This window comes from Hetaerina americana, unplaced genomic scaffold (genome assembly GCF_022747635.1).
Source record: "Hetaerina americana unplaced genomic scaffold, ioHetAmer1.1.p SCAF_7, whole genome shotgun sequence".
Classification (NCBI taxonomy): domain Eukaryota; kingdom Metazoa; phylum Arthropoda; class Insecta; order Odonata; family Calopterygidae; genus Hetaerina; species Hetaerina americana.
In genome coordinates this window covers 8,193,648-8,220,710 of record NW_027287316.1, presented here as the reverse complement: position 1 = coordinate 8,220,710, position 27,063 = coordinate 8,193,648, and the positions used below count along the sequence as shown (strand labels likewise).

Below are 27,063 nucleotides of genomic sequence, written 5' to 3'. Positions count from 1 at the left end.
TATCAGCATGAATGGAGCTGAGGGTCTTATAGAATGATTAAAGAGAAAGTTATGAAACTGTTGTAAGGTCCTAATTCTTGAATTGATGCGTACAATTTTTTGTAACATCCTTGATTTTCTTGAAATCTGACAGCCATATTAATGCATCATAACTAAACACATTCATTCTTGTGTTGTATACTCTGAAAACATAGATCTGAGAAAAATTCACATTAGCCAAGAAGCGGTAAATAAAAAAAATTGTTCCTTCTGAGTACGAACAAATTGAGTGAAATTTTCCATCCAAGCACAATTCAAACTGACCTGGGAGAGTATCAATTTTTTCTCGGAATCCCTATTGATAGTAGATTGAAAAAGTAAGATGTCTGGTGTAAATTATGGCCTTATAACTGTAGAGCAGTGTTGCTTAAATGCATTTGGACAGACAGAGCTTTACAAGATGTGCAACAGCAGTTTATCAGAACACCTATTTTGTGTGTCAGGATAGTAATATCAGAGTGCAAATCTCGCTGCAAGGCACATGGATGCCAAGGTACAAGCGGCAGAGGCTGTGGTGGGTGTATGTGTGCCAAACTGTGCACTTCTACATCCGTTCCTCCTCTTTTTGTGTCCCCTCTTCTTCCCCCTCTTTGCACTTCTCATCCTCTGAATCTCTGGCCCTGCTGCATACCTCCCTCACCCCCCCCCCACATCCTCGAGACCCTCAACCCCTCACTGAATGCACAGTGGCCAAGTGATTGCAGTTCCACCGAGTGCGCAGGCGTGAGTGGTTTCAACAATAGGATTTGAAAGGTTATGGAAACAGGGAGGTTGCTCTAACTATCTACATTAGACAGCCAATCAAGCATTGGTTATGTATAATCAAATACAATTAAAAAAGAAGGGATATTTGTACAGATATATATATGTGTGTGTGTACGTGTGTGTGTGTGTGTGTATATATATATATATATATATATATATATATATATATATATATATATATATATATATATATATATTCATGAATGTATAGATAGATAGACCTATATCTAAGTTAGGTGGTTAAGGGCTATTATACTTTTTTCTATAGCCCAATAACATGTTAATAATAATAGATTAATTCATATGATTAGGAGAAATTTAGTGAAAGGAGCAAGACAATAAAGCCATAAGTAATAATGCCTTGAACAAGAAGAAAGGTGAAAGTCACAAAATGAGCAAAGGTGAATGTGTGGGGCAAGGGAAAGTGTCAAACTCAAAATTTTTTTTCAAACAAATGAGGAAATGAGAGAGAAGATAGCAAACAGCGAAATAGCAAATTAGGAGGAGCAGCCGCAAGTTCGTCAAAGAATGAAAAAGGAAAGAAAAAAAACGTGCAAAGGACAAGTGTGTATTGTTGTCACTCAAAGTTTTTTGAAAATTCCATTGTCACAATCAAACCTTTTCAATGTTCAGAAAAATCAATTGTGTGTGCCGTTATATTTCCATGGAATAAATAAATATTAACATTGAAATCTTGCAGAATTTAAACTTTTTTTAATTTTATTTAAATGCAATGGTATTCTCTATTCAATGATATTCATATTCAGATTTTATAACATGAATAATTTTACTTGCTTATGAAGTATATTTTTTAGATAGCAATTTGAATACTTAACAATCATTCAAATAGGCCCTTTTTTTAATAGTGAGCCAGTGCTTCATGAGCTATTCCATCCTCAGATACATTGAAACACTGTTTTATAACATGATATTTAACTGCAAAAGTTTTCCTTAGAGTAAAAATTATTTGTATAGCCATTATATTTCGTGAACATTTTGCTACAGTCTCATCTAGTTTTACAATTTCCAATACTCTGCAGGAATATCACTCCTAAATCAACAGCCATGCTACCTGCTTAATAGTAATTCAAGTATTTAATGCCAAGGTAAGGCTCTACTTGTGTTGATATTAATTTGCTTGTTTATAATATTTACATTACGTCTTAGGAAGAGCATGGAATACAAAACTTTGGGCTTTTATATACATTCAATCTATCACAAATGCAACTCTGATTGTATAAAACTTATAACTCTTACACTTTTGTCATTAACAACACTAGAAGCATTTTACATAACAAAATACTTTTAGTTTCTTGGTGTTTGTTTGTTAACAATTAAGGCATCTTTTTATGTGACATGTGTGCATAGAAACTTTGAAAAATGATTTATCTGTTTTCTAACTCTATAAGATTTAAAACAATGCACTACATCCAGTTTGCAAGATAGTATCAAAATGTCTTAGGTAAAAGTTTGACAAATTTTATCAAGTGTTAGAATAAATTTATTGTTATGCATATTAATGAAGTTATCACATACACGTGACTAGACCCTATGAGTTCCAGATCCTGCTTGTTAGTGAATACATGAATATCCTGGAGTAGTCAACCCCTCATGGAGTATGAAGTTATTAACAAATGTTTGATCTAAATATGTACAGTTACATTCTCTTTAAGTCTACATTATATAATGCCAGAGGCAGGCCTGTTTCAGTTCAGTGTATCATAATAAAGTAGGCTTAGGTTTTCCTTGAGAACTTGAACAGAAAGTCATAACTGATAGAGTAAATCTTAAACCATACCTGAGAAGACGAGTGATGTAATCGGGCCAGTTATCCGGGAACATGACAAGGAAGAAACCCACGGAAATTAAAACTATACCTGCTAACTTCATGCCAGCAAAATGTGCCCCATATAGCACCACGTCCAGAGCTGTGGAAGAGTAATGGACATTTCAGAGATTAGGGTTATAACGATGCATGACACTGATTTATGAGTCAGAAGATCATTTCACTGACACAGGATTTTAATTACAAAACTTATTCGTGGAAATGGCATGTCATTTTCCTTTTCATTGCAACCACCTGGCATTCTTAATGCATAGCGACTGCCTTTACTCTCTTAATTAATATTTCTTCCCTAAGTATTGGAAGAAATACTATACTCTCTGATTGAATGCTGACACTTTATTTAGTACTTGATTTTTATTCTGTACAGGCAATTGAATGATGTATATCATACTTCGTGTTCATGGTTTCTTTTACATATTATCCTTATCAAATTTAGAACTAAGCATACCTCTTTGAGTCAGTCTTTCAAACACATTTGCTGGACTAGCAATTCCACCACAATATATCCTTGCAAACATTTCATCTCATGAATTATTGTTTAAGGAGTGATTGTCATTATAATAATGATAATATTACGTATTATTATTATTTTACAGTGATTGTCATTATATGATTGATGATATTACATATTATTATTATATTATACATCTCCTGTTGCAACTGATGTGTTCCTTGAAAATAGCAAAACACGAATGTGGATTTTGATATTTGTATTTCACAATCTCTCAGAACATCAATAACACAAATAACAACTGCTGAATAAATATTGCACATAAAAAGTGCATTTTCTCCGTAGTTTAGAAAGTAGGAATGTCTCCAATTTTGCACAAGTGGACTTAAATGCTGTGGTTTGTGAGACAATGCAGTCATGTGCTTGCTGGGCATGATGTGAGGCACAGAGGCAAGAAGCAGATGAGGCTACAGCACAAACTATGGATTGAAATGAAATTATTGACTTTGTAATTCCACACACTTCAATTATTTGGTACCAATTATTGACTTCGTAATTCCACACAAAGTGTGTGGAATTACAAAGTCAATAATATCGTTTCATTTCAATATGTTACACAAATTTCATAAAGTTACGCCGCAGACAACAAATTTTACAAACTATGGACAATTAAAAATTTTTTGAGGCCATTTTATTTAATTTATCAAGGAATATTCTTGTTTACCTCAGTGATGATGATGAGCATGGGTGAGGTTGGGCTATTGAGATCTGTTATAGGTGCAATGATGCCATAAGAAACTATCTAAATGGAATCGAGTGAGTGGTCGTGGGTGAATTGACTACTTCTGGATAATACAGTGTACGCTTTCTCATCAATAGAGCTCCATTGCAACATAAAATGTAATTGCCAACCAAGCAGTTATGTTCAAACATTAAATGATCAGTAGATACACATACATATTGAGCTGAGACATTCATTCAAGGCAAAACCATGGAATAGTGTAAACGATGTTAATGACATTAACCATGGTAAATGATTTTGCCAATACACCTTTCAATGCGTATGGCAGTTTGATAAAATTTCTGATTTTATTAGCATTATACTTTGGCTTTATACGAAATTGGTGGAGTTGACATCGGGTAGGATTGAAATGTGCCACTTGAAATGTGTTGTTACATAGTTTGCTTGTTTTCATTGTGTTATCATACTGAAACAAGGAATTTATGTTTTTGCGTGAGTATTGAAGGTTATTATAAGTTATCACTACAATGAATTGGCATAGCATTCACTGCCAGTGAGTGAAATATTCCTATTTTTGTGAGCCTAAAGAACACATTGGTGAATCCCAAGTCCCAATTTCACTAATTTTAAAAAATAAACATTTCAGACATTTTTACTATGTTCTTCACACCTTTAAAAAAAAGCATGCGATACTGGCTGGTAATTATACTGCACGTATCAAAGATTTCTGTTATAAGATGTGCATAGTATTTTTCATATACTACCTATTTAAATTTACACTTACATAACAATATACTTTCCTAATATTTTAGGATGATTTATTTGTGAAATTTTATATCATAGACAGATAACAGCAAATAACATTTTGATGATTTAATTTTACATTTAATAATACTAGTGATGGGCAATATTCTGTAGAAGTATTTCTGTTTGCCTGGGGCACATTAATTATATTAAAGAATGTTACCATAGATGGACATGTACCGGTATATCTTCTGTATTTAATTATCAATAAATGAATATGCAGTCAGTGATAACATTATTTTTTTGTAATGTCAAAACCCTTGGCCCTAAAATGAATATTAGAAAAAATTTCATATTAAATACCATTTATTTTGAGTTTTTTATTTGAGAGTGGTCATAATGATGGACAAAATTCCATATTGACATGTACCGAAGAAAGAGGTTATGGTCCATATCACATCTCAAGTGAAAAACATGTAAACATTCTAATCCTGTTGAAATCTGCATCTGGAGTAATGGGAGATTACTGTGAATGGGTATTTTTGGGTGAATGGGGGATGTGGGTATTTTTCGTATGGTAAATCTATTTACCTTATTCCTCCTTCTATCATCTTATTTCCTCCTTCTCCTAATCAGTGTTTAATATTTTCCCTAGGAACACAAAATGGTGTGACTACGTAAATAACAGCCTCACATGAATGCATAGATTCCATTTATTTCCAATGCCTCTAAAGAAATGTGAACTTCATAATCTTAGTTCTGTCTGAGAAACCTTCAACCTCTCCATTTACCATTGTGGTGATTGCTGCTTCTCATCTTACCTGCAGAGACAGGCACTGCCGTGATGAATCCGAGGGTGATGAACAAGTCGTACGTCACTGCCACACTGAAGTTGCTGAACAGGTTGGCCACTGGAAATCAGGAGGAGGGCCCATCCATGTCAGAAATGTACCAATTATACATATCCTTGTGAATTTTATGGTGAGACATTTTATATCAATGAAATCCTTTTTTTTTAATGTTTTACTGAATTGCCTGTGAAATGCTTTTTCAAAAGTTCATTTCTTTATATTTTAGAGTGCCGTTAGAAACTTATGTGAGACAGAATAATAATAATATTTTATTATTCACTGATCATACATATCATGTAGGTATAGGAGTCGTCAAATACAAAGAAAAGCACATAATACAAGTAAATTTTGACACTATGAACATGCTTAAAAAAGAGAGCATGTACGTTAAAGTGTGTAATAAAAAGAATGCATTATAACTGTTTAATGATATACCTATCTGAAAGTGGATCCTTAATAAATTCAAGTAAAACTTCAGATGCTGTCATGTCAAGGCTAAGCTTGGTTTCAACAATGCTGAGCTGAAAACTTCCATCATGATGACACATATATTTATGACTTACGTTATGACTTGGCCCGGTCAAACATTAATTAAGCTAAATGATTCAGGGGGAGTATGGGAATGCCATCTTAAGCTTACAATTATTTAGGATAGAAATTATTTAGGCCCTCTTATATTTTTCATTTGAAGCAAGGGAAAATTTGGCTATCCATAGCGAATTACTATAAAATTAAATGATCCAGGCAGAAGCAGGGATAATACTTGAACCATCTTCTTGTCACCATTAACAGTTCATTTTCTAATGCTTACAGTGATCACCCTAATTATAGTGATGGATCAACAGTCATCTCCATGCAGTGCGTACCGAAACAGATATTAATAGAGCACAGCTGAGGCATAAATTTATGTAAAAAGAAAATCATTGCACTGTGGATAACAAGAAAGGTAGTTTAAAGCTGTTGAAGTGCATTTCCCTGTCAATTTCACCTCACTCCTTTGTCCAGCTACAGCTGTGTCGAGGGTGAAAATGCCCCAATGAAATGGACATCTCTCTCCTCCTTTGGACAGAATATCCACCGTGAGTGATTTGACCATCAGTTGTTGGGTCATAGAGGTCCATTGTTTGAGGGCCATGGTCGGGGAAGCAATTAGAAAAAGGACTCACAGAGGGAGAGGCCGCCGGTGAGAAGGAGCTCGAGCCACGGGAGGTCATTCCAGAGGAAGGTCTCGGCTCCAAGGAGGTAGAGGGCAAGCAGCAGTGGCCAGAGCAGAAGGGCATTGAGCAGGCCAACGATGGAGAAGAACAGCGCCACCTGCCCCATCGATGCCTCACCCATCACCTTCTTGAACAGCACCTGCGATAGCACATTGGATGATGCAAATTCAAGTCATTTCACCATATTGGATGGGTGTGTGAGCACCATAAATACACAAATCACCATGTGCGCAACAGTGAGTGCTAAAGTTTCTTTTTCTACCAAAACTGACTCATTGAAATGTGGGGGTCACCTTTCTAGCATATCCCTCATACTGTGCAACTGATGCATGGTTTGTATAAAAAGTATCAGGAAAAGTGTTGGAAAAATAGATTTATTTCAGATATTGCTACAATGTGACAAAATTCAGCAAATTGCATCCCTTGAGCATCAACCCACTTCTTTCTATGGCTTTTCCACAACTCATAAGCTCCCTGGTAGACCAATTCCATGAGGTCCTTAAGGGTATGCATTCAAGCTTCTTTGATGGTGCAAATCTGAATCTTTGGTGGGCCCTTAGGGTCCCATGGTGGTGTCCTTTGAGGGAGGGTTTCACTTTTGGGAATAGGAAATAGTCTGCTGGGGCCAAGTCGTGACTGTAAGGGGATTGGTGAATCATGGCAATGACATTGCAGAGGGCAAGCAGACATACCTTCGAGATGAGTTTTGCGCTGATCTTTTGCATTGCCTAATTTTCAGTGACAATGGTGTGCGCTATCATATTATCAATGCCAATACAATCTGAGATCATGTAAACACTGAATCAACCGTCTGAATTCAGCACTTTACATCACACATCAGGAAAAAATTATTACCGGTACTCTTTATACATTTTATTTGAAAAAGTTGAGGACATAAAATATCTTTGCGATGCTTAGTGCATTAAAAAATGATCATAAGTTGGCCATTTTTGCTAATAATAATTAGGAATAATTTTTTCATGCATAAAAAATTATTAATTTAAGTTTATAGATTAAAAATGTTTTTAATGGATACAAAATGTGGATGGGTCCCTTGCCTTCAAGAAAGAATAAAATCTTTGCTTGGAATTCTGGATCATTTGGTATGGGTCTGTTAGAGAAAGTGTCAGACGGTAGAGAAACATAGAGAAAGTCAGTTTTTTGCTTTGTTGCCAATTTATCAGACATATTTAAATCCACCGAACCGTCCACAAATCCAGACCAGTACCCTGGAATGGACAAAAATGTGAAACATGTCTCATCTTCACCATTCTTTGCCTCACCTCTCAAATTACTGATTCTCTCCCATTCCATGGTACTCCCTTATGCACATCCCACAATTATATCTATCAACTTAACTGCAAACGCTGTTTTCCTTTCTATATTGGTCAGTGCACCAAATCCCTCAATGTCCACATCAACAATCACCGCACCTCAAGCAAAACCTCTTCCATATTAGCCTCTCCATCTGTGCCTTAACAAACCTCCTTCCAAAATGTTTCATTGATCAACGATTGTTTGATGTGTATATTATTGCCTCCCTTCCCCCCTCAGGCACATCACTAAGGCTCATAACCCTCATGCCAGCATGTATCTGGCTCCTTGGCACCGGCTGGAATCTTATCCTGAACCTTGCCCATTAGGGGGTACACCCTTCTCCTTCCTATTGGCCCCACCCCTGCCTATCGTCCCCTATAACCTACGCACCCATCCTCCCTATGCCCTACCAGTCCTGCCCATCATCCATATTCTCATTTTCCTTCATTCCGTTGAGAAAGGTGGTTCAACCACCAAAATATTCAATAACCAAAACTGTGAGAGTCTCCCAATTTTGTGTTTCTAAGTTTTATATTTGAAGTGTGGCAAAGCTTGCTGCGATTGCAGAAAATGATATTCAAAAGAATGTGCTGTTTAAAGTCGTTACTTTGGACATGGATAAAATTGTAGTGTATGTATAAATATATTTATGAAACTCCCTAACATTTACAGAACCATGTAGCATGTAAAACAGAAGAATGAGAAGAATTTGGAGTGAAATAGTAACAAATTTCAACAGATGAACCTTCTTTATGTTCCTATCCTCGAAGATTTGTTTGATGATAATTTCCAACAATTTCTCTCCCGAAGAATTTGTGAAAGTCGTCTCGGAACAATTTTCTTTGTATCATTGGAATACCATGGTCCATGACTCGTAACCAATCATGCTCAAAAAGGTGATTTTTAGGGGTTTGTTTATTTCCCTGTGCCACTTACTGTGTTCCCCTGGGTTATGACTGCCATGCAGTAGAAGTTTTGACTGGGCATGTCCTGCCAACACTTGGGTTTGAACCAGAGATCGTCTGGTCGCAGGAAAAAAAGCCACTCATTGCACATCATTCTTATATCTTACATCTTGTTCTCTTCCCTTATTCATTAGATGGACCATAATATTATCATCATAGCTTAATCAACTTTGACGTTATCAACCTTGTTCCAAATAGTTTCTCATAATATCAGAACTTGGCTGATTTTTGGAGTGAGAGAGATTTTTCTTGATTAAAAACAGCCCTCATTCCATGCAGAGGAATGAATTTCAAGAAAAAGCACACCTTGTAAACTGCAGAACCGGCTGCGGCACATGCCGCCAACACCACCCCTCCAAGCGTGAGACTTCCCGTTATTCCATCCATGTAGGCAAGCAGTGCTATCCCAGTGTCGCAAGTTATCACAGCCACAATCTGTGCAGAGGAGAGAGAAAGGGCACATATCCATACATCATGATTCAATCGTGAGATTTTTCAAAAATTAAAATTAAGGGCATTTTTAGAAAAGTTAGCAATTCAAAAGAAGGAATGAGTATTGCTCTCTTTCAATGCTTACATTGAAAATAGAATTTCATGATGTCCTCTTAGATGTCATTGTCTGGAAAAGTTCAAGCTTCACATATGCAATGGTGGACTAAACTATGCTTCACATATGCACATGGTGGACAACGAAAACTTTAAAATTTAGGTAATTAAAGCTGAAGTCAGATAATTGACCAACAATTTTCCTCTGTGAGTTAGCTGATTTAGCATGGAAGTCAACATTTTTATGATGAAATAATGACTACAATCTAAATGTCAAATAGCCAATGACAGTAAAATTAAGAAAACTTTTGTTGTAATGATACTCAAATGCTGGATGGTAGATAATTAACAACTTCTTATGTTAATGAAATTAAAAATACAAAGTAACTTTCCACTGTTCTTTATTAGCGTACGACCGGTTTCAACGCTCAAGCATCATCATCAGGTACAAAATAAATCAGTCGCAGTTCCACTTATACACCAATCATGAGGGAGAGGAGGGGTGGGTGAGAGAGAGGGGGGGGGGACGAGGAGGAGGCGAAAGAAAATGGAGTTGCGATTGGCGTTGATGGGGAGGGGGAAGAGGGGTGTTAAGTGTCAGGACAGGTGCTTGGTTGGTTTAGAGTGGGGTGGGGTGGGTGGGGGGGTTTGTCGGGTCTATCTGTGAGGGAAAGGGGTACTTCCAGGATTGGGGAGAGGTATTCAAATAATATATCGTTAACCACATGACCCGTTTTTAAGTTCTTTTTGATTTCAAATTCTTCCCACTTGTCCATCCTCATTCCTTTTTCACTCTTATGTAACAGTTCTGGGTTGAAATCACTTCTTATGTGCTCATTAGTGAAAGAATGGACTCAGTTGATGGGTTGTGATAAATGTGTGTGTCATAAATGTTATCTCGGTGTGCGCATGTCAAAATCCTCAAGATACTCACCCGAACACCGACAAACTGGTGGTGAAGAAGAACCCAGGAGAGGAGGTAGACGCAGCAGGCATGTGTGGCATACAACGCCATGGCATCTGTTGAGAGGAGGATCCGCAGGGAGTGGACATACATGTAGTTGTAGCCGACCCACAGGAGACAGAAGAGGCAACAGCGTGTCAGGAAGCGAGCTGGGAATGGGGAAAGACATTTGCTGAGTTTGATACTTGGATTTTGAATTTTATTGCAAATCAATGGCTCAAAGAGGAGATGAAAGTTGTATTTCACAGAAAAAATGTAGTTTCTATACATGGCTTGTTATTGTTACAACACATACATATGCACTCTGAAGAGGGATCACAAATGTTTATTCACATAATTAAGTGGGTAAAATTTTATTTTTATGCTATTTTGTCGGTTTAATATGTGTGTGGTACGAGTTTCATGGATTTGAATCCAGTATTGCATCAGAGAAAATTGTTGGAAGTGGGAAAATGTTCAGTTCAACCATGGTGCAATGGAGTTAACATGTGATGCTGTATTGAAATTTTGATTATGCCTGAACAAATCATTAATTGAGGCCTATGAAAAGCTACAGGAGGCATTTGGAGAGTCTGCTTTCCCTACAAGACAGCTAGAGGAATGTTTCAAATGTTAAAAAGGAGATACAAATCAATGAAAAAAGAAAGTGGGCCAGAAACTTCAGCTCATTTTCTTATGGAATTAAACAATACAACACCACTGCTATCTTTATGGGATAAACTCGTCAAATAACATTATTAAGAACTGTCACAGTTATTTTCATTGGGTGCCAACATAACCCATAGTTAACAAAAAATTTGTACATGAGATGCATTTGTCCATGGTGGAATCTCCAAAATTGCACTTATTTCACAAAAAGCAATGTTTTCCTCGCCCTCCCTTTAGTTCAGACCTAACCCCATGTGACTTTTTTCTGTTCACAATAAATTGTGAAAAGCATTTTTCATTATCAGATGCAGGTGTAGGCTAACTGACAATGTTTCATCCTTGTAATGGCTGCCGCTGATGCAGTGGTGGAGTCAAAATTGATGAAATTCATCTCACACAGAGAGTAAGTACGTATTAAACTAATGGCATGGTGTAAAATTAATTTTTTGCAACATTAATCATGTGAAGATCATAAATTATGATAACTTGTCAATGAGCTGCACTTGTAATAGATGCTTAGGTTATGCCTGGAATTTGAGCTTATGCACTGCAGTGAAAAAATAAGTGATGCAAATGTTCTTTTATCTAAAAATATATGATTACTTTTATTGGACTGTTAGTTAATTTTTTTATTATATTGTGAATCTTTAATCGAAATCTTACCAAATAATGCTATTAATTCAACAATTATTAAACTTTTGAAGCTATCAAAAGTATCCAAACATAAACAAATAGTTCACTAAAATAAAGCCTTTCCATTCCTCACTCTTTTACAACAAACACTCTCTGTGCATTGGATGCAACAGGATACATAGTTGATAACTGCCAGCCCTTCTCATGTCGTTAACAAGAATAGAAAAATATTTTAAGATCAAAAGACAACTTTGTTTTTGCCCTTAAACTTTGGTTTTGTTCTGGGGGAGACCAACCAACCTCGTCCTCATTCATATTTCATCATCTATTTCTTGGCCTTCCATGGAATGACCTGCAAATTGCATGGTGATGTTGATTCTTCCACCATAATTGAAATTATCACCAGGAGAAAGCCCTTCAAGAGACATTCCTAAGTAGGGATCGATGGTGTGGTGACTATCGTACTGGCTTTCCATCCAGAGGGCCCGGGTTCAAATCCCTGTAGTGTTGAATATTTTCCAGTGGTATCTCGATCCCTACTTGAGGTGCTTTGTGGAGGGAACTTTGAGTGAGTACGCCGTCCGTCGGATGGTACGTTAAGCTGTGGACCCCTTGGCGCCTTTCGTAAAGAGTAGGCTAATGCCGACGCCGGGTTTCTCTCCATCCCTGATGGCGCAAATGACCTCAGCTGTCGGTCGCCTCCCCTAAATTATTGAGGCCCCCTATTACGACATTCCAAAGTACTGAAATATATGAAATTTTAAATATTCCTCATTAGTATCACCCTCTCTCTCTCTCCCTCTCTGTAGCTGTAATGGCACTTTTCATTTTTTGTCAAACATTAACCTGCATTGTAAACTCTTTTTTGTTCCCTGAACTCCAATCAGCAGCATGGCCGTTTATGCTAATTTCCTCCTCTGCTTGCCGGGTGTTTGATGTAAAAATGTTTTTACAATGAACTACTTAAATACAGGGAATACATTCCTGTAGGAACCCTGATTTGGGGCACACCAAACTTCTTCCTGCAAGATTTTTAACCCTTCCCCTCCCATCAAGAAGCATTCTTGCATTCCCATGGAAAATGGAAAACTCTTCTCTAATTATAAACATGAAATATAACCACAGGAATGTTTGGGCTTTCCTCCACAGTGGTCACTTTCCTTTATTTTGTTGCATACAAGCGAGACATTGCTGTTTTAAACCAAATGTCTTCATTTAACGGGTACGAACGCCCACAACACATTTAAGTAATTTTGATCTGTGCCTTAGGCTGCCAAAATTTATTTAAAATTTTTTCATTGGGAAGAAATATAATATCCAATATGGCCAATAGCATTATATTTTTTATTTATGATAACACTCTGAAATAGCTAAGAAATTAATTTTATAGTTATACATTAGCAGAGGAGTTATATTAAGGTTTGGATTTTGAAGACTGTCTGGAGAATAAGTTAAGTTTGGAAAAATTCTTGAAAAAGACATTGCTTTCTGGAGGTTTTATGACCAAAGGCTTGAATGCTTAACTGTGACTGCCTAACACTAGTAGACCATAAACACAGCAATCAACTCGAAGGTCGGTTTAGTAGGTGATGGTAGAGTTCACCCAGTACCAAGCCCTATATGGCGTGTGAAATTCACATTTCAGGGTATGGGGGCCAGTTCCTTTCCATGTGCCGGTTATGATTTCCGAGGAAGACCTGGTACCCGAAAGATCACACAGCTTAGGTGGAGCTGTAGGTGCACAGAGAGGCTTGCCCGGGAATTGAACCCGGGCCCACCAGTGAGTAGTCCAACGCTCTAACCCCTGTACTACGGGGACCCACTTTGTGTGTTTAAGTAATCAAAAATACTGAATACTTTTTAATTTGAAGTATAATCATTTATACGTCATATTTTTCGTCTCATTTTTGCTTACTTCTGGGACAATTTCTAATTATTTTAATTCATTTGAAATGTTTTTAAATCATCCCTGGACTACCACAAAAATCTCTGGCCTACCGCATCTAACAGTATTATGAATGCAGCAAAAAAGAATGCTGTCCACGTTTCATTGTTCGGTTCAACTATAAGTTGTCATTCAAGGAAGAGTGTAGACATAAGGATGTGGCCAAAGTCACCCAACTGTGTGGCATTTCAGTGACCTGATGGTTGTGCACGGTGACCTAATGTTCTTCTGTTCTTCGGTGGCATTCCCCTCACTAGTCCTCGAGTGCCTGAGGGGAGGAGGACAATGGAAGAGTGTCGAGATGAGTGCAATGGGAGAGGAGACGATTAGAATGGCCCCATTCGACCTCGCTCACCTGGAGTGAATCCTTTGTCCCTGAACCTCTGCATGGTGTCCCCGAGGAGGTCGCAGCACTGCCGGCCCTTCTGGTGATGGTGGTGGTGGTGGTGGTGATGGTGGTGGTGCGCGGCCCGCCTCTTGCGGCAGAGGCAGAGGCATGAGCAGGCGGGGGAGGAGTGCGCGGGGGCCACCGCGGAGGATGCGCCCCCCGACCGCGACGGCGAGGACACGGCCCCCGGCGACGACTGCGACGCCCCCTCCTCCACCCCCCCGCCCCTCACCCCGCCCTCCTCGTCCCCTCCCTCGCCCTCGCCACCCCTCCGTCTCCGCCGCCGCCCCCCACCGCCCCCGCCGCCCCTCTCCGACCCCGACGACGAGGACCCGTGGCCCTCGTCCGAGGACGCCGACGACGAAGACGACGACGAGTCCGCATCAGATGAGCCGCCGCCACCTCCGCCCCCGCCGCCCCTCACGCTGCCCGCCCCCCGTACGCCCCCGACCGGCCCGCCCCGCTCGCCCTCGCCGCCCCTTCTCCTCCGCCGCCGCCGCCTCCGACAGCAACAGCAGCACGAGCGACAACCCCGGCCCTGGCCACGGCGGCAGCAGCACGAGGATTGGGGGCCCGAGGTTGCAGGCGGGCCGCCGCTGGAGGTGGATCCCTGCGTGGCCCCCTCGTCCCCCGACGGGCCCCTCTTGGAAGAGTGGCACGGGGAGGCGAGGAAGCGGCCGATGGCGTAGATGGGGAAGAAGAGGATGGTCCAGTTGGCGCAGAACCACGTCGTGAAGAAGGGCGCGTTGTACGCCGGGGCCATCTGCGGGTCCAGAGAGGATCGCTGAGTCACTCCGTTCATTCATGTCTCCCGTTTCTCACTCCCTCGTCCCCTTAATGGTCCGACCTATCGCGAAGCCGCGCGCCAAACGCCTCAAATTTCATCTCTGTGCACCATTCTAGCTTAATGCGAGTAGTCTTAAAATAAGGCGATCGGAAAGTGGTGTTGAGTGTCAAGAAATATCTTTTGCACTGGTACAAAATCCTTATGTATTAGCGTTGATTCAATTTTCACAATGTTATCTGCACAGTAAAATAAATTATGTATATTATAGGCAAGTAAAGAAGTGACTCGGTACGATAGGTCAAGCACTGACAATTGCACAAACTTTAATGATGCTTACGCACCTCTGCTTAGATGTGATGTGTGATTCAACACCGTCTTATATTATGGCTCTACGACCTACGTGCAAGTTGTAGCATTTGGTGTTAGCCTTTGACCACATGGTGGAAAACCAGCGAAGGCTTCACCGCAATCGTGCATGTTGCCTTTCCCAATAGTAAGTGTTGACTTGAAAGCCAGTTATGGACGTATCGCCGACTTTCTGGAGGACGTTTGCTCGTTGAATGGCTTGATTTAAAGTGTTATTATCATTTGTTCATTGTTATGTTCAAATCCCATCATATCACGCTTGAAACTACGCAATTTGCTATTGTTTAGTCTTCGAATTTCCCATTTAATCGCAATTTTCTGTGAAATGTATTGTGGGCCTGTACTTAGGTGTAATGGTTTGCAGATAAGAAATACCATTAGAGGTGAAAGGCATTTACTATTGGCGATTTAATTAATGAAAAATAATATTGCATCTCATTGCATCTTGGAAACAGCGTCAATAAGATGAGAGGAACTGCGTGTTCACCCTAATAACACCATTTGCAATGAGAAACGCAAAAAAAATCTAAGAGAATGCTTAGTCCTTAAAAATTGACAATGGACGGTTGAACATTGTTGATAATAATAGTTGTAATAACTTCTGTCGACTATAAATCTGATAATCATTCAATACTAAATAACTACGAGTTAGCATGTAAGCGGAAAGCTATTATAATCGCTTTTTAATGCATAGTATGAAGAGAATAAGTACAACGTAACGTGTTGGCTTAGAGAAATAGGTGCATGTAGTTTTGAATACGTAAATAGATTCCTCCAGCTCGGTCATATTTTAAACAATTCGAAAAATATAGTGAATAAATCGAACTTGGAATTATACCAGCAAATAGCTTTTAATATGGACTACATAGATGAAATCTGTAACCTTTGCTAGACAAATAAAAATAATATTATTTAAAACCCTTATACCACTACGGCTGACAAATGGCGGAGGAAAAGGGGCAATGTTCTGCAATGATAAAAAGAATACTGGGCAAATTTGAGCGTCGAGTCCAAAGAAAAAAGGAAAACATTTGCGAGGCAGTGAATGATTAAAGTCTCTTGTATTTTTTGTCAGTACAAACACGTTGTAATTAAAGGTTTCCGTAAATAATCGTATTGTAAAAAGATACCGCTAAACCTAAATGCGCTTTATTTTTGGAAAAATATGCCCTTTGGAAACACGAGATATATTCGAAAATTAAGGCCATTTGACTATAAAATATACGTTCGTTGGAAAAAGTTTTTATAGGCGGGTTTAGTTATTACAAGGCTACTTCACTTTTCTACATGATCGCCGTTCACTACTCAGCACCTTTCGTAACGATGCACCAGCTTCTTCAATCCCTCAGCATAGAAATTCCACCACCTGGGAATTGTGTCAGTTAAAATCGGCAATCTTGAGTTCATCGTCGTCTTGAAACCGTTGTCCACCCAGTCACTGTTTCAAGAGCAAGAAGAGGAAATATTCGCTAGGTCTAATCTCCATCTTGCGATAGCGGCCCAAAAATGCTCGTCCACTCTACATTATTTGCCCTTTGTGTTGGTTGGTAAGCATTTTCAGTACTCACCTTGCACAAAATTTGTGATATCCGAGCTATTGCGTTGCAATCGTGTGAATAGTGGTGCGTCCAGCGAGAGGAAATTTGTCAGCAAGAACACTAATCGTCCATCGTCGATCAGATCGCAGTTCATGGTCCACTTGTTGAATGACCTCATCTGTCTGGATGCACTGGGCCTGCAACTCCGCTCTTCACCGTGTACATTCGTGCGAACATTCATGAAGTCTCGACATCATTGTCCAACATTCCCTTCCCTCATTACTCTAAGTCCATAAACAAGGCAAAACTCCCGATGAATTTGAGTAGCTTACGATCCTTTTGCGCACAAAATTCGAATCACAGCACGCATTTCACAACTGGAAGGAGCACCGATTTTCGCGTGCGTTGTTCACTGCATTCAGCGACAGACTAACGACTAATGAATCAAAACAATAACTTCAGTGGCTTTGGAAACAATCAATAGATGGCATTGCACGTACAACTTTGTTGTGACTTGCTAATATTTTAGTATACAACGGCCCTTCCTTTTCGAATATACCTCGCCTTTATGATAGTGCTGATGATTACGGAGTTCGATCACATCTTAACCTTACAAAGAGAGGGAGAGATAAAGGAAGGTTAAAATCACCTTACGTAATCCAAGGGCCCCTTGAAGCGCTGTACGTGTGATGATGTGGCATATTTTGTGCATATTCCGAATAGTATCAACATTTATGTTGATTCGCAAAGGCGTCGGTTAATTATCAGTAATACGTCGCGAATTACCCCTTCTTTCCCCCCCCGTCCCAACCCACCCCGTTCCCCTTCAATTCTCACCTTTCCGGGGTGCGGCAGAAGTCGGGTGCTGGGGTCCCCTCCGGTGGGCGACGAGGGTCCCAGGGAGACGGTCCCATCGAGGCCGGACGAGGGAGCGCCGCCTCCGAGGGCCTCTAGGGGGTCCCCGCCGACCCTTTGCTCGGGCAGCGGCCCCGTCGGTGAAGGCCCCAGGTGGTACAGGTACTTGATGGAGTGGGTGGCGCCCACCCACGACGCCGTCACGCACACCGTCACGCACACACCACAGTACATCTTGGGGGTGGAAAGGAACACCACGTGATTAGAGTGGGGGGGAAGTGCCCCCAGGACTCCAACCCTCAAATGTGTGGGGATAGCTCAGGGGTTATCCTAGAAGACGACCCGCATATGCTTATCTGACTTTTATTGCTCTCAAGTAGAAGCAAGGCCATATGACTGAATGCGATATTATTTCGGCAAACTTAAAATTTGTATAGGAATTTCAATATAAAATCGGAATTTATACGAATTTTAGTATAAAGATCTTTTAAAATGATATTATTTAACTCTAGGTAATATCATCAGGTGTACTACAGGGTCCTACTTTTATATATAAGGCCAATCGCAAGCGTGGCGATGGCTTATTAAATTAGAAACAGAAAATAAAGAACCACTCTAAGTTTTGGTTTTTGAATATTTCGATTGGAAGAAAACTCAGCAAAAAAAAACTCGGAACAAAAGCTGTTTTCTTCCTTTCAAGAACAAAAATGGTGAATGTCTCTAAATTTGGGGTTTCTAAGTTTTATATTCCATCGCCATGCTTATGACTGGCCTTATATGTGCATACATGTGTGTATGTGTGTATATATATACATACGCGTGTATGCATGCGTATACATGCGTGTATATTTATATATATATATATATATATATATATATATATATATATATATATATATATATATATATATATATGTGTGTGTGTGTGTGTGTGTGTATATTTATTCATATCAATCCTAGGATTGGTTTACTGCAGCTCTTATCTTTCCAATCCACTGTATTTGAATGCAAGACAAGGATGCATATTATAAGTAGAATAAATAATGTGGTGGTTTCCCGTTGCCTTCCAAATCGCAGTTCTGCGGCCGATACCGTGCACTTCACTCTCGCCCGCAGTTGATGCCGGACCGACCCACTCGGTGTGCGCCACCAGTGCCTAATGGTGAAACTGCTGCCTTTCACCATGGGTTCAGGGTAGTTTTTTGGTTGGAGTCTATTTTTCTCTTTGCCTCGTTCCGAAATGCCATTATTGTGTTTTTTTTCTGTTAATGTGTGGTTGTTTCGTTCCGAAAAACTATTATCAAATGTTTTATAAGAAAAATAAAATATTTTCGCCGGTCACGGGAATCGAACTAGCGACCCAGAGGTAGCGTGTCTGGCCTACCCCCGCCCTCATGTACACACACAGGGTGCGGCAACATACTCGTAACTTCCTTTTTTATGAGGCAAAATCTCTTCAAAAAAGGAAGTTATGCTGCACCTGTTACACCCTGTGTATGTATTAGTACCCCGATACTACGAGGCCAAGAGATGTTTCACTTGAGAGCTCTTTCACCCACGGACGATCACACAAGAGGGAATGATAGTACGGAAAGCAGCCATGTGATATCATAAAGATTAGGTCCAGTGCGTTTAAAGACATGCATAGCCAGGAAAGGGAAAATTGGACATTTTGGCGAAATACACGCTCAAACACGAAAACTCGTCAAATGGCGAGAACATTGACACGGATAAAGATATAATGGGGGCAAGGGATTTAAACTTACTTGAAGGACAAACACGAGGTTAGTGGAGAGAGTGTGAGGATAAGGATTGATTAGAGGAATAGAAGCCCTCGTTGTCATTGTTCCAGCAAACTTCCATCAATTCACCAGAGGGATATCTCCCAATGAGTCTCATACTGTAACCGTACTGTTCAAAACAGTTCGTGTCGCTCTTGTGAAGTGATGAGGAGTGAAATAGACGATACTCCAAGATCGACTACACTTTAAAATGTGTGGGTCACGGTAGTTCAGTGGGTAGAGCATTGGACAGCTGACCGGAGGGTTCCGTGTTCGATTCCCGGCACCTGCAGCTCCACCCAAGCTATGTGATTTTTCGGGTACCAGATATTCCTGGGAAACCATAAACGGCATAGGCAAAGGAACTGGCTTCCTTACCCTGTTAATGTGCGAACACGCCGTTGGGCGAAGTACTGAGTGAACTCTACCATCACATACCAACCTTCGGGTTGATTACTGAATGTATTAATGGTTTTTGATTGTACGAGGGTGGTCCCAGAAGTACCCGGCCTGGCCTAGAGATGGCGGTAGTTGTTTGAAAAATATCAATGTTTTAGAAAGTACGCAATCTATAAAGCATGTGTTTCAAGTTTGAAGACGCTCGTTGTTTTGCATTTGTTCGCAGGCATCAATAGTGAAAGTTTTCAGTGAATTTGTGAAAATGGAGAAAATTGGTCATCGTTATATGATACGATACTTTTATTTGAAAGGTCTCTGCCCAACCATTCGAATGTTGAAAAATAAATACTTTTTTCCCAAATTTTTGTGTTTTCTTTAGTGGGTTGGGTACTTCTGGGATTGCTCTCGTACTTCACGGAGAAAATGGCAGGAGAGGCGAGAGCAGCACTTGGGGAGGCAATGAGAGTGCAAAGTGGGGGCAAGATAATCAGATTCGTGGTTGATCAAACTTCTGTTAGCCAGTCAGCCACTCCAGGATCACACTCATGGATGAGCGCATTGCATGACAAGTACGTATGAGATGTGTAGGGTGAGAATCATTTTCGAGAGTCCTCAGGTGAATGAGGTTCTCAGGAAATAGGAAGGCCCAGAAGGTTAAGAAATGAAATGACATCAGGAGTGAAACTAAGGGCTCCTTGATATTTTATTTTATCAGACTGTGCATGAGGTGATAAATGTGATTGCACTGGAGGGAACCATATTCAGGGAATTCGGTCAATTGTCAATTGGACCAAATATTATGCAGGGTTAGAGGATTGCGGAAAGTGAAAATCAAAGCATGGAAGAACAAGTTGTTCTCCCACAGTTAATGAATTGAGGAGAAGAGTCACAGATTAGGAAGACTGGAGGACTATTTTCAAAGAGTCCAAGGCCCACCAAGGGCTGTAATGGTACAGGGAGAGGAAGAAGATAAACAATGAAGTTTTAGGGCATTAATTTGAGCGGGTAGGACACTGCACTTGTTTAGAGAAGTGTTTCATACGTGAGTTTTGGCATCGCAGAAAGGGCATAAGGGAAAGGATTGCGTTAGACAGAAGAGGATTTACAAAGATGGCGGATGGGAAACTTGAACGAAGACTCGAAATTGAAAGATAGGCGTGGAAAATTCTCTAGAAACTTTTCACGTTCATGCTAACGTCATAATAAAAGTAATAATAATTTGGCCCGTTCGATTAGAATCGGGCAATTTATTGTTTTAATTTTTTTTGGATGTACCTTATTTTTAAACCCCCAACACAATTTCGTTAATTTTTTTACAAAATGTGAGTCATATGCCCTTCCTTTCCGTCGTTCTCCCTGTTTCCACTTTTTCTTTTGTTGATTAATCTATCCAATATTTTCCCAATCGGTTCCTCGTGTAGATATTACCTAATTTTTAGGACGTTATGCCAATATCCAAGGATAGCTTCCAGTTCGCGTCTTTCCTCGGCATAAATTGGTTTATGAAGGACTCTCTTTGTATTGCAATGTCCTCCTCAAACATCAATGCTGACACATTGGACATATTTTCATGAGGAAGCTATTGTATCTTTTAGTGCCACAACGCGTTTCCCTCAACGCTGTAGCAGCATACTGAGGATGCCGTGGTGTGCGTGCGTGTTTGTGTGTGTGTGTGTGTGTGTGGTTCATGTATGGGAAGGGCGGTGGATGTGTACGAGGGGATGGATTGCAGTCTATCGCTCCCGGCCACCACCGCCGCCATGTTGACCCTTGAATGGGGAAAGGGGGGGATGAGGGGGAACCCTTTATTTACCTGGCGTGATCCCTCCTTAAGCACACGCGCACTGTTGCCTCGTCTCTCATTTTGCACTCATGAATATGCAACAGCGTAGTGGAACGCGTCGTGCCGCTACTGGCTAAAAGTGAGTTTCAGTTCACACCCGCCAACGATAAAGGCACAAAGGGAAGATTAGTGAAGACTTTTTAGTAGACTGTAGGTATTTTTCCAACGCTTGGTTTTTTTTTGAGGGGAATGATTGCGTGCGAGGGGTAAATCTCTATATTACAAGGCATGGCCAAATTAGTCCTCGGCTCCATTGTCGGCTTTACAATAAATATTCTGATTCTGATGAATGGTTTACCTGGCTTCCTAATGAAATCATGAATCCGAAATATTATTCTGAGTGATTCGGGTGACTTTTTTCACCTGCCAGGTTTGAAAATGTTTCTGATTTAACAATTTTGGTGATGATAATTTTAGGCCGACTATGGCGTCGCGCGCAACTTTTTGACCGCACTTTGCCATACGGAGCTTTAGCGAGCGATGCGGAATGACTCCGTTGGTTGAGGGAAGGGACGAGTGTTTGTGGGGAGGAGAGATAGATCTCTCTCCCCGCATCCCCTTTCCCCCCCACTTCCTTTCCTTCCGCCTCACCTTCCTAGCGGAGCGCGAGCAGCAGGACTTCCGAAAGTTTCGGAGACTCTGGAGCGCCGAGGCCCGGCGCCGGCCGCCGCCTCCGCCGCCTTCCTGGGACCCGTGCTGGCCACCGGGCTGGCTGGACTGCTGTTGGTCGCAGCCTGCGGGAGAGGAGGTCGTCACCGAGGAAAATTTAATGAGGAAATCATAAGGGGTATATCATTTCATTCTACGAGCACCAGCACGACATAGCACTAGAACACGTCTCCATACTTCCTCCCGCTTCTCAAAATACATTGGACGAATGTAACGACCTCAAATCTGTGCAAGCGTATTTAGGGGGAATGTTACTTCCACATGCCACCAGGATTTCTTCTGAAGTTCATTTTGTTTCTGGTCTACAAGCATGTATACATTAGTTTTCAGCTTCCCCTCGTAGTTGTACCACGTTTGGAATGCGCATGAAGTGCGTGGGGCGTTATTGGAGATATTGCTCATTTAAAAGATCAAGATCAACAGTGTAAAATGGTTCGACGGCAACTTCGAGTTGTTTCAGTGCTCATTAGTGATGCACTTTACGATCTACAACTCGTTTCGAACATATGAGGTGGCCTTGTCGTCAAATGTCGACCCTGGCAGCTTTGACAGTGATCTGCTGCAGGAGTAGATCACTCTAATAGGTTGAGAATGCAAAGTGAAGGACACCATTCCGATCATTGTAATTGACTCAGGGTATATCGCGGAACACTTAAACCCATCGATTGACGAGTATGAAAGCTGCCTAAACTGAAGCTACAAAAGAGGCTACTGCCACCGCGTTTATGAGGGCGATTTGCCAATTTTCTTAAGGTAGGACTGAAATTCCCATGTCCAGTTAATGTTTGAGTTATTTTTTGATTGTAGCTCATCAGGATAAACTAGAATAAGGAACTAACACAGATATTAACTGGGCATTGGATTTTTCAGCCCTACCTTAAGGAAATTGGCAAATCGCCCTCAGGAAAATGCGGGACTTGCGACTTGGAAGACAAATAGAATACAGACCTGCCTACAATTGGCCTACAAAGACAATATCTGGCATAATATGGAATCCAAAACTACGATCATCTAAGTTATCATATGGGAATAATTGAGGAACTTCACCATCCGGAAGGAACTGGAGAAGCTAAAATTGTGAAAGCGAAATAAATTGTAGTATGTTCAACCGAAAGAAGACAGAATTTAAAAGATATTCCAAAGTGAGACATTAAGACCTTTGCTATGAAAACTACACTTGTAAGGTTAATCAAGTGTTATACAAGGAATAAAATAACACAAAGGAATATCAGGAACACGAAGACTGCCAAAAGAAGAGCGCTGGCCACTTTATTGCAAGAAGATGGCGCGCATGTAATCTCTCTGCGCGTCATTGTATTATGTACTTATTGTAATATTGTAATTGTTCTTATCTATTGTGTAAAATAATGTAAATCTAGCTATTGGCGCGCATATAATCTCTCTGTGCATTGTTGTATCATGTATTCATTGTAATATTTTAAGTGTTCTTATATACTGTGTAAATTAATGCAAGTCTAGCTAACTTAAGAATTCAAAGGGAAAGTGAGCATTTTGTAGGAATCCCCAAAACGACCTGTTGTATAAGACATCTCATGTCAATAAAGAAATTTCACCTTGGGGTAGTTACACCTCTATTGGAAAAACACCATTGGTTAGAAGAAGAAGCGATAGAGATAGTTACAAACCTCGAATATAAAAATAGGGACGGACGGTTATACATTAGCTAAACTTATGAAAAGTATTTTCTAGCCAAACGGAAGAACCAGCCCATGGAAACGAGTCCACCACCCATTCAGACCTCCGAGGGCCAAGACTCCCCTTGGAAGACCTGACGCCATCAGGATGTCCGGCGGAACTGTTGTCTCCAATGGATATCGCCTCGTGGAGGAACACCCCAAAGCCGAAGAGCGTCAAGGGAAAGTAATTAGTGCCTGTCAAAACACCCTGATGGTCCAAACGCTCAGGATTTATCCGAGGAAAAGTTTTGAGAATTTGAAATTATACAAAGTTGATACCATTGGATTTGGTAATGATCGATCAAAAATATCCGTAATGGAGGCTATTTTCCTTGCATTACATCGAGAGATGTGTGCATTTCTGCCTTCAACTCTCGAGCCATGGGCGGCGATGAGTGAATTCGACACTCGAAGCTTCGATACGATCGAATCCATCATCCTTGACAAAGGCCCTGCGTTAAGGGGACGGACGGGTCGTGAAGCTGACTTGTCCGTCCCTCGGGGTTATTAGACCCCTCCAGTTTATCAAACATACATTTATGTGAGTACATCTAAGCTCACCAGGGTGCGTGTTGCAGCCCCCGGGGGGGTGGAGGCCCCCGGCGGAGGCGGGGTTGGCCATCGGCGGTGGCGGGTGGTGGTGCGAGGGCGGCGGGGCGAGGACCTGGGCGCAGTTGTTGGAAGGGGCGGCAAGAGAGGGGCCATTGGCCACCACGTCCGCATCGCCCGTAGGGCCCGCGGGACCGTCCTGCGGCGGGGCTGTCACTATGACGACGGAAGGGGGCGCGGGGCGGCCTCCCCCCGCCCCCCGGTGCCCCGAAGAGGAGGGCCCTCCGCCCCCATGGCCCGGGGCCCCGGTCCGCCGCGGGTCGAAGATGGTCGTGATCTCCTTGTTGTCGCGCATGTTTCCCGCGCCCGGGTGACGTCAGTGCCCGGCGGCCGCCTCCGATTGGCCCGTCGGCCCCCGTCGCCAAGGACGCCACTTGCACGAGGCCTCGTTCGGCGCCATGTTGTTTCCTTCCTCGTGATGACCCTCCACGTTCGCGGCGAGGATGAGTTTGTCACTCCCGGCACTTCTCCCGAGATTGGGGGGAGATTAAATTCAATATCGAGCAATTTTCAAGTCAATCCCGAAGAAAATTTGTTTCATTTGTTGTTTAAATTATTGAAAACGTTTCTACTAGGTTAGGATTTTGAAAAACTTTGAAACTGTCTTACACTTTTTAATTCAAGGAACTCACTATATTTCGAATTCATTCAACCTTTAATTGACCTGCATTCACTCTGGGATGTTTCATCTCCAAACCAGCCAGTTATCCAAAAACCTTTGTTGGCCAAGTTTTCGAGAGGATGGGGTCTTTCCTCTATGCGCCTGACGTCCTTTGTTTGTTTCCTCGCGCTTGTGTCATTCACTTCTCCCGTTATTCGTCGATGGTCACCGCGTTACATCCACCGCCTCTGGGTGACAGTTGAATGGGGAAGAAAGATGACCTCCGTGCACCACATCCGCTGCTCGATCACCGCACGGTGATGGCCGACTCGGCTCAGGGCTGTGTCGCTTACTCGGCTTGCCTGGGAACAAACGAAAATTCCATGTTAGACATTGTGTTTTTTCACATAAGGTGTGGAAGGTTTTTTATAGATTATATTCATAATTTCTCTTAACGAGTCATTCATAATTAATGACCCTTTCACACGCAAAGGGAGAAAGAAAATGCACTTAAAGTGGTTTTTCCCTTTGGTAGAATAAACCAAGATATTCTGAAAATGTCGTCTAAGAATCTCCTGAGAGATGTTATCCCTTGGAAGTTCTCTTACTTCACATCTCTTGCTGGCTTTCCAGAAATGCTTTCTAAAATATTAATGCAACATTTTCGTTTTGCTAAAAAAGTAAAAAAAATCAATGTCCAAATATTTTCGAAGTTCTCTTCGTGAAGTGTGAATTGGGTGCTCTGGTTTAAATACGTATGCCAGTAATTGTTGATGAGTTTCCTACGTTGAAATTAAAGCGATCTGATTTTTATTACTTCCCCAAGTACCACATTGACTTTTAAAATTAAATTGCTTAAACTTTCTCGTTTTACAGCAGAATTTTTCATTCAATAGTAAAATAATATTCGTTAGTTAAAAGCGACACGTGATGAATATTTCTTGCTCAACGAACGCTTTTACCTTCTCTCCTTAGTAACGGTTAGTTTATGTTTAACAATGCCATCAATATGATCGCATTTTATGAATTATATTTCAGTAATAATGTAAATAAAGTTATTCACTAACTTTATTCACCCGACTTTATCCTGCAGTAATGAGGAATTCATTTGAGTTGCCTACATACCAAAAGCTGTTAAAAAATGTATTTATATTCCTGGAAGCCTCACGTAGGTGAACCCCAAAAAACCTTTTAAGCTTCCTCAGCGCGGAAGGAAAAACGACGCTATGCGCTTAAGACCCCCTCGCCTCGCTTCCTGGAGATTTCCCGGAATTCAATCGAGCTCCCGAACGTGAGAGTCGACTCGCAGAGTTAGAGATGCCCTCACGTCCCGCGGAGTCAAATGGCTCACCATTGATATATCCGCAGGCGCTGCACGTTTCGACGAGAGAATACGGTCGACGAGTCGTCTCTATCTGACACCACTGACATTCCATTTGCGCGTCATTCAAGAATTGAGGTGGAGACGTGGCCGTGTCGTATGTGTGACGCTCACATGAATCTTACCGAGTCAAGAAAACTCCATGCCAAGCCTTTAGACCTCAATTCCGATATAATGCATGCATTTGGGATCCTTCCAACGACTCAATGGCTGATAAATATGGAAAAAACTATTTTCTTTGATATATTATTCATGAAGCACCGTTGGAGTGACTGCGGCATTTTGGACCTTGCGGACGACGAGATTCAATACCCTAGGTTTGAACGTTTTTTTTTGCAATTGGTCGTCAAAGGTGATGTGCCTTTTGATTCCGTCGGTTTATTTTTTTGTCGACCCCCCCCCCCGACTACATGTTCTCTGCCACGGGTCTGACACACACACAACCCCCCAACACCCTCCTCTCATCTGCGAACTCG

General features: G+C 41.1%; 1 protein-coding gene across 1 annotated transcript in view; it reads right to left on the bottom strand.

Annotated features, from left to right (window-relative positions):
- Positions 1–27,063, bottom strand: part of LOC139696799 (solute carrier family 35 member F3) — a 153,161-nt gene that overhangs the window by 39,092 nt on the left and 87,006 nt on the right. The window contains exons 2-11 of the mRNA XM_071595644.1: positions 24,558–25,568; positions 22,222–22,364; positions 17,590–17,841; positions 14,707–14,824; positions 14,029–14,082; positions 10,418–10,596; positions 9,244–9,372; positions 6,605–6,794; positions 5,409–5,498; positions 2,603–2,732 (exon numbers count right to left, since the gene is read on the bottom strand). Of these exons, the coding sequence (XP_071451745.1) occupies positions 2,603–2,732; positions 5,409–5,498; positions 6,605–6,794; positions 9,244–9,372; positions 10,418–10,596; positions 14,029–14,082; positions 14,707–14,824; positions 17,590–17,841; positions 22,222–22,364; positions 24,558–24,900 (1,628 nt within the window). The 5' untranslated portion in view covers positions 24,901–25,568. The remainder of the gene's footprint in view (positions 1–2,602; positions 2,733–5,408; positions 5,499–6,604; positions 6,795–9,243; positions 9,373–10,417; positions 10,597–14,028; positions 14,083–14,706; positions 14,825–17,589; positions 17,842–22,221; positions 22,365–24,557; positions 25,569–27,063) is intronic.